The sequence below is a fragment of the Pteropus vampyrus genome, unplaced genomic scaffold, assembly GCF_000151845.1.
Source record: "Pteropus vampyrus isolate Shadow unplaced genomic scaffold, Pvam_2.0 Scaffold197, whole genome shotgun sequence".
Lineage (NCBI taxonomy): Eukaryota > Metazoa > Chordata > Mammalia > Chiroptera > Pteropodidae > Pteropus > Pteropus vampyrus.
The window spans coordinates 2,264,899-2,272,147 of record NW_011888978.1 but is presented as its reverse complement, the minus strand read 5'-3'; the positions used below and the strand labels follow the sequence as shown (position 1 = coordinate 2,272,147).

The 7,249-nt window shown below is 42.5% G+C and overlaps 1 protein-coding gene across 1 annotated transcript in view; it reads left to right on the top strand.

Moving 5' to 3' along the window:
- Positions 1 to 7,249, top strand: part of RNF130 (ring finger protein 130) — a 95,429-nt gene that overhangs the window by 79,120 nt on the left and 9,060 nt on the right. Inside the window, exons 6-8 of the mRNA XM_011371982.1 lie at positions 1,446 to 1,542; positions 3,575 to 3,779; positions 6,833 to 6,926. Of these exons, the coding sequence (XP_011370284.1) occupies positions 1,446 to 1,542; positions 3,575 to 3,779; positions 6,833 to 6,926 (396 nt within the window). The remainder of the gene's footprint in view (positions 1 to 1,445; positions 1,543 to 3,574; positions 3,780 to 6,832; positions 6,927 to 7,249) is intronic.

Below are 7,249 nucleotides of genomic sequence, written 5' to 3'. Positions count from 1 at the left end.
GCCAGACATCAGGCAGATGCACCCTGTCGTGGGAGAGGTCGTCCCTTATGTCAGACCCAGAGGGGACTGTGTCCCCAAAAAGAATTAAAAGCCAAGTCCTGGTCTTTGTTAGACTAGCCAGCCTGACACAGTTGACAACTGCTGGGGAGCAGACCAAGCCCTGAGCACACCCCTCAGTGGTCCCTGTAGTAAAGAGCCTTCCCCTCGCTCTGGGAGCGCTCTCAGATGAGGATACGAGGAACGGGACTGGGACATGAGGCCTTATGTACACAAGTGAATTTAGGTCGAGACTACGGTTCGGTGGCTTCCACCCCTTAAGTAAAAACCGTCAGGTTTAAATAAGAGCCTTCCAGAGTGATAAGGCTCCAGTTCATTGCATTATTTACAGGTTTCAGACTAGACTGACAAATGCCTCCTTCAAGGCCTTTATTCTTACCCCAAAGCAAATGGATGCAAGGCCACAGAGTGGCAATGGGTGAGTGGGTGGGTGTCGTTCAGGCTGAAGCTGTCAGCATGAGTGTTTCTTCCAAATCCCAATTAAAACAGTGAGTTTTCTACACCTCTTTTTAAAATTAACCCCGCATTTTTAAACGGCCGCATGTAACTTTATAATCTAGATAGAAATTATAAACGACATTTTAAAGACACATGATGATGCAGTTTATTATCTTTCTTAAAATTTCTTTCATCTCATCACAAGACTTAGGTTCTAATTCTTCCAGAGGTGCCTGAAACTTCTGTCTTGGCTCTGGGACTCCCCGCGCCTTCACCTCAGCTTCTTGGCGCTGCCGTGCAGGGAACTTGAGCTGAGAGCAGTGATTGCTGCAGTTCCTCCAACATCTTTTCTCCCTTCCAAAGGGCTTGAGCTCCTTTCCTAGGAATGTAAAACCCTCCATAGCTGACTTCCCATCACAAGGATGTGACTTTCTATTCTCCTAAACAAGAGAAAGTCACCTATCCTCTCTCTCCCTTTAACATTTCAGCTGAATACTGCTGGCTAAGTGTTATCTGATTCGTAAGTACAGTTCATCCCTAAAGATAGCCCCAACTACCCTGTAACTTTTACAAACATATAGCAAAGGTTGCTAAGAAGTCCTTTTAAGTAATGTTTTAAGTGACATTTAAACAGTTCCATGAAACTAATAATTACACACAGAACTCTTCATTTAACTCTGAATATCTTTTTGAAATTTATAAGGTGTAATTCATTGTCTTCATTCTTAATAAATTGCCTAAGTTTCTTCAAATCTTTTTTGGAATTTAGTAGAATAAAAAGACCAAATAGCCAAATGCTACTTATGAGGTCTCATTATACAGTCCTATCGATATGTAAGATTGGATTCAGGAGGTTTTCTGCCAGCTACTTTTTCATACAATTTCTTTGCATTTTGGTCTAATGATTTTTTAGTGTATAATTTGTGATGTAATTCTCGATTTTTTTATAGGCATGTTTTTCACAAGTCCTGCGTGGATCCCTGGCTTAGTGAACATTGTACCTGTCCTATGTGCAAACTTAATATTTTGAAGGCCCTGGGAATTGTGGTATGTTTTCTATTTTGTTACTACTTTGGGGAGTATTATCTCTACCTGTAACATAACACAGCAGGAGTGGATGGTTATGTCTCACAAGGAAACGCTGGCTTTCTCTGCTATGTAGCTTCTTTAGTCCAATCGTGCCTTTCTTCCAGAATAAAATCCAGCCAGTCTGAGGGAACTCCTGGAAGAGAAGCAGAATTATGCTAGTCTGCTTCGGAGCACGCTTCTGTTGGGTGATGGGTGTATGATGAGGAAGTGAGGTAGAGACGGTTGGGATTCTCCTTCATTCCAATATCTTTTTTATTTTAAAAAAGGAATAGAATATAGACTTTTGGCTCCATTCCAGTAGTAATTTTTTCTGCGTTCAGCATAATAGAAAACTATGTCATCACTTGTGTTCCTTCCTCTTGAGTTCGGCTTTCCTGAGCATCAAGTTGCAAGCAGTGAAGGTGGCAGTGCCAGCCCTGGGTGAACCGTGGCAGCCTGGCAGGGGCTTAGGTCAGAGGCCGTGTGGGGCCCTTCACCTCTGGCCGGATGAGTCAATCCTGCCAGCCGAAGACCTTGGAGACTTCCTACAGTTCCTTCCGTAAGAGAAGGCTATATCCAAGATTAACGCTTTTTAGAAGAAAATGAAATACTTTCTAGTCTCAGAAAAAGTGTATGAATAACCTCCTTATGGAGCGAAAAGTTTAATTTGACCCAACCGATGAATTCCTCATTTTAGCCTGGCAACCCAAAGAAGATCTGAGTATTTCTGTTAGAGATACGCCATCAGATGACAGTTTAATTGCAGTCCCAAAATGGGCATTCATGCCCCATTTACTTTCCATCTCCGGAGATCACATGATATCAGTGACGTTATAGTTTGACAAGGTTCCTCTCCACTGGCTAGCAGCATCCCCGGCCTCTCCTAATGCCAGTAGCACAACTCCCCGGTCACACAATCAAAAGTGTCTCCAAATGTCCCTTGGGGGGCCAGGTCACCCCCATTTGAGGAGTTTAACACAGACTTGCCATAGTGTCAGGCATGTAGCAGACACTTAGGGAAGTATTAACTTAGCCTTTTGTTGCCTCCAGCCTTCTTGGTGTTGTTTTAAGTCTTATTCTTTGAACTACTAATACTTTTCTGTTCTTAATGAAAAGCTTTCTGGAATGTCTTAGAACCTACTATCGTTCCTTAAATATAAAAAAAAAATAATAAACCTAAGTAACTGGGTGTCATTACTAGCACCAGTTATTACACTCTGCCGTGATTTTTTTTTTTTAATTGGGCTTTGGGGTGATCTAGAGCAACATTCTTTTGCTCAGGAAGCCATTTGTGTTGGATTTGGTAGTCTGTCACTTCTCTGTGCATAAGCTTCTCCCAGCCACCTTTCCTAGCTCTGCTTCTAATCTGCTGTCAGCCGAAAGAACCAAAGGTTGCCAGAGAAACCAGATATCCATATTGTTAAATCAGAAGACTTTTGAGTCCACTTTTTAGTCATTCTCCAGCCCCAGGATGGCTCTACACCTCTCCTTCAGGATCAGACACTTAGGTTTAAAAACAGCTTTCTTAGGTTCAAAAGTCTTTGTTTTGTGCTTTACTTGTGTTTAAAAATAGAAGATATTTAAAAACTGGTGGCCAGATAAATGGGGTGTTATAGAGAAGTTAATAGGATCAGAGGGATATTTTACGTTACCTGCTGTCCTTCAGCGTTAACATAGAGCCAGAGTGGTACACTTGGCTGTTTGTCAGCTTCATACTAACGGTAATGAACCGCTCTGCCTGTGAGCCATGTCCACGAGGTCATTTCTTTACAGAGATGAAGTAACTTATTTTCTCAGTTCTGAAATGGATTTTGAGGTTTTTTTGTACCATTTTTGGGAGGGAATCATCTGTTTCTTTTAAAGAAAAGCTCTTAGGTGACAGTGGAAAGGGTAGATGGGGAGAGAAATAAGCAGAAATCCCATGGGAAAAAACTTGAAGTCTTTTTAACAGCATCAGATATTTAGGATTTGTTATTCTTACAAATACTTTTAATTTGGACATATTTTGCAGCCAAATTTGCCATGCACTGATAACGTAGCGTTTGATATGGAAAGGCTCACCAGAAACCAGGCAGTTAACCGAAGATCAGCCCTAGGTGACCTCGCCAGCGACAACTCCCTTGGCCTCGAGCCACTTCGAACTTCGGGGATCTCGCCTCTTCCTCAGGATGGAGAACTCACCCCTAGAACAGGAGAGATCAACATCGCAGTAACAAGTAAGTTGGGCCTGCGCCCAGGTGCAGGGCAGGTTTGCCGCTGCTGTTAGGCATGGGGAGACCACTAGAGAGGGGAGCTGAGGTGGACGTGGGGCCAGCGACATAGTCTGTACCCTAGAAAATAATGGGTACTTTTGTCAAAATGGATATTTGGAGTGACAAAACCTGCTTTACAATACGGAGCTTGCGTGCTGTGTGTAATTGATAGGAGTAGCTGCCCTGACCAGTAGTTGTTCAGAGGCATGTTTGTCTCAGCAGCTGTTTATAAACCTGTTTTTGAAGTGATCATAATGCAAACAGGCATGTTAAAGGGTCACACTGGGACAGACAAAGGAGGCAGCTTCTGGGGAGTGACCATGAGCACCAGTGCTCTCGAGGTTCGGTCTGAACGATGACAACTTCAGGAAGAGCCGAGTAGCCTTGGCCGCCCACTGTATTTCACACTTACGTGAAGTGTGGTATTTGGCACTTTTCTCTTCGGTATAATTGCACACGAGGGCGAGTGGAGCCAAAGGGAAGTCCGCCTACCAGACTGCTCTTGTGCTGGCCGTGAGCGTCCCGCTGCTGACCCACTGACGAGAGCAGCAGTGCTCCGAGTGCTGACGGCCATACCAGTAGGTGTGAGTGGGCAGCGGCGTGTGTGGCAGACCTTCCCCCGTAACCAGCCAGCTCTTTTCTTCAAGTCCATTCTTTTCGTGTTATTTTCATTTAACAACTCTCCTCCCCATCTCGTCACCACTCTGGTGCTATCGCTCACCTGTCGCTTCAAGCCCTAAGCCTAACGAGACTGTTTACCTCTGAGAGTTGATACAGTGCTAAAGCTGTTGAAAAAGATTTTTCCCTTCACATAGTATGACTCATTGATGTTTTTCACCAACGCAAAGTTATTAGAAGATGATTTCCCAGGCTTTATTCTATCATTTGTCTAAACTCAAAGAGACTTCGTTCCGTTATAAAATAAGTAAAACTAGTCTTTGATATAGTTTGACTCGTTTCTGACCATTTCCCAGTGATTTGTTTTAACACCATTTCATATTTTCCTACTTTGGCATTAAGGTTTTGTGGTCTAGATTTTTTTAACTTGAACTAGTGGTAATAAAGGAGACAAAGGTTGTTTATTAATGAGTTTTCGTAGGACCTTCATTGATTGACATTTATTGAGCACCTACTACAACATTAATTCTATTATATTTTATGTAGAAATGACCTTTCAAAATCTGTTTTGATGATAAGAAAATATTATTTCATTTGTCAAATTAATCATTTGTAGAAGAATTTACACGTTAATTAATAAAATTCATGTGGTTAAATTCTACCAAAGGTACCTCTATTTTCCCTCAAAGCCCTGTAGTGCCACAGCAACTACAGTGCACCCACTGTGTGCAAGGCACTGTGCTAAATACACTCTGGGAGGACAGAGGAGACTGAGACCCTGGCTGCAGTGGACCTCTGCTACACGAGCCCTGAGCCCATTCGGTTCGTTATGATGGTGTTTATTTTTTCTGGTTACTAGTTTTTATCAGCGAAATTTCATGTATATATGGATGGTATTTTCAGAATTCAGAAACATAGGCATAATTGAAATTCTAAAAGTTAGTCTGCTTATCATGTATTAAAGTCTCTTAGAAGAAAAAAAAGTAGAGAATGCCATGTTAAGCTTTTGATACAGATGATCAATCATCTTTTAATTTTTTTAAATGCCGGCGTACATTTTTCCTAATTTAAAATATATGCAGGTAAAAAAAGTAGATTTTGTATGGGTTCTGAATGTTCATTTTGATGTTAATGAAAACCTTATAAATTCGCTGTACCAATAAGGAATATATATATAATCCAAGAAGCAGTGGCTACACTGTTGTCTAAAAGAACGATTTTGTGAAGTCTTTTAATAATACAAACCAAGGTGGGCAGAGAATTCCTCATAGAACTCAGCATCCTGGAATCCTGAAGAACAGCTCACCACCTGTAAAATCCAATGAAAGTAGAATCATCCTTTCTAGGAGAATTCCTAGGCACACGTAGTATTATTGCATAGTTGGAGGACTCGTGGAAATCGGATGCAGAAGCACGCGTGGTAAGCACAGCCGTTGCACACAACAGTCGGCATTCCAGGCGCAAACTTCTCTTCCACCTCACCACGTAGAGGGACTTTCACTGTGTAACGCTTTGCTAAACCAGCCCTAGTAAGTGTGCTCTAGGAAACATTTAGAGTTAAGACTTGTTTGGATGTCAGATTGATGCTCAGGTTATTTTTGAGATTCTCAGTAAATACCATTTTTGGAATGTTACGATACAGACTTTGAAAAGTTAAGGGAAAATGTGAACTGACTTCCTGGATCTAGAGAGAGACTAGATAAAAACCCTTAGAGTTCTGTGTACCAGAGGGTTCTCCACTCTTTAACGGGCCAAGTCCTTGGGAAGCACCTACCCTTCCTACTTCTGTGTGACAGAGCCAGAACAGCCAGTGCTGCTTCCCAGTGGTGGGGCTCTGAAGGGTAGACCTTTCCAGGAGCCTCCAGTAACATGTCCTTTTAAAACAGAGACTATAAGTAACCCGTGCATAAAGGGCAAGAATGTAGATGTGAATGCCGTGGAAGGCCAGCCGGCGGACCTTTGGGAACCACTACTCCATGTTTCTAAGCCATTCTCTAAGAATGATGACATAACCATGCAGAAATGACAGAATGAAGAAGGAAAGCTTATAAGTATGGCTAGTCCACTTTACTGTCACTTAGTCAACAAATGAAAAATCTCTGTCTGTGTGCAATTTTACATACGTCTTCTTACTGCACGGTGTTTTGGTGGCCACACCTGAACAGGAAGAAGTGTCCGGGCCGCGCTTCCTTTCTCCCTTGCAGCTTCCACCACTCCTTCCACTAACCTTCTCCACTTAGTAGCTCTCTGGCAAACCTCTTCCTGCCTCACTGCCTTGGGCCACTCTGGGCTTACAGCTCCGTTGACGTCTGCGGTCGTTGCTTTTGAGGGAAATGTTGACATCGATTTGACTTAAGCCTTCTCCCCAGAGTGATTTCCTCCCTTTGCTTTGTCAACAGAAGAATGGTTTATTATTGCCAGTTTTGGCCTCCTCAGTGCTCTCACACTCTGCTACATGATCATCAGAGCCACAGCTAGCTTGAATGCTAATGAGTAAGTAACAAATTGTTTTTTTGGATTGCATGTGCCAGATGATCCCAAGAAAACACCTAGAGTAATTTTCATAAAGATGATGAGAATTGGCTTTCACCAGTTTCACATGGATTCTGATGGGATCATACTTAGCAGAATCATTTATTTCATGAACAGTAACTCAGATTGGGCATTCACCTTGCTCTGCAACAATAGCTCACTTGAGAAAAGACCCAAGGGCTTTCATTAGCCACAAACTTAGAGCAAATCACTCATGTCACATACATGCCAAGGGAGCCAGTACAGACAAGGAACATACAGCAGGTCTGTGTCCTGATCACTGA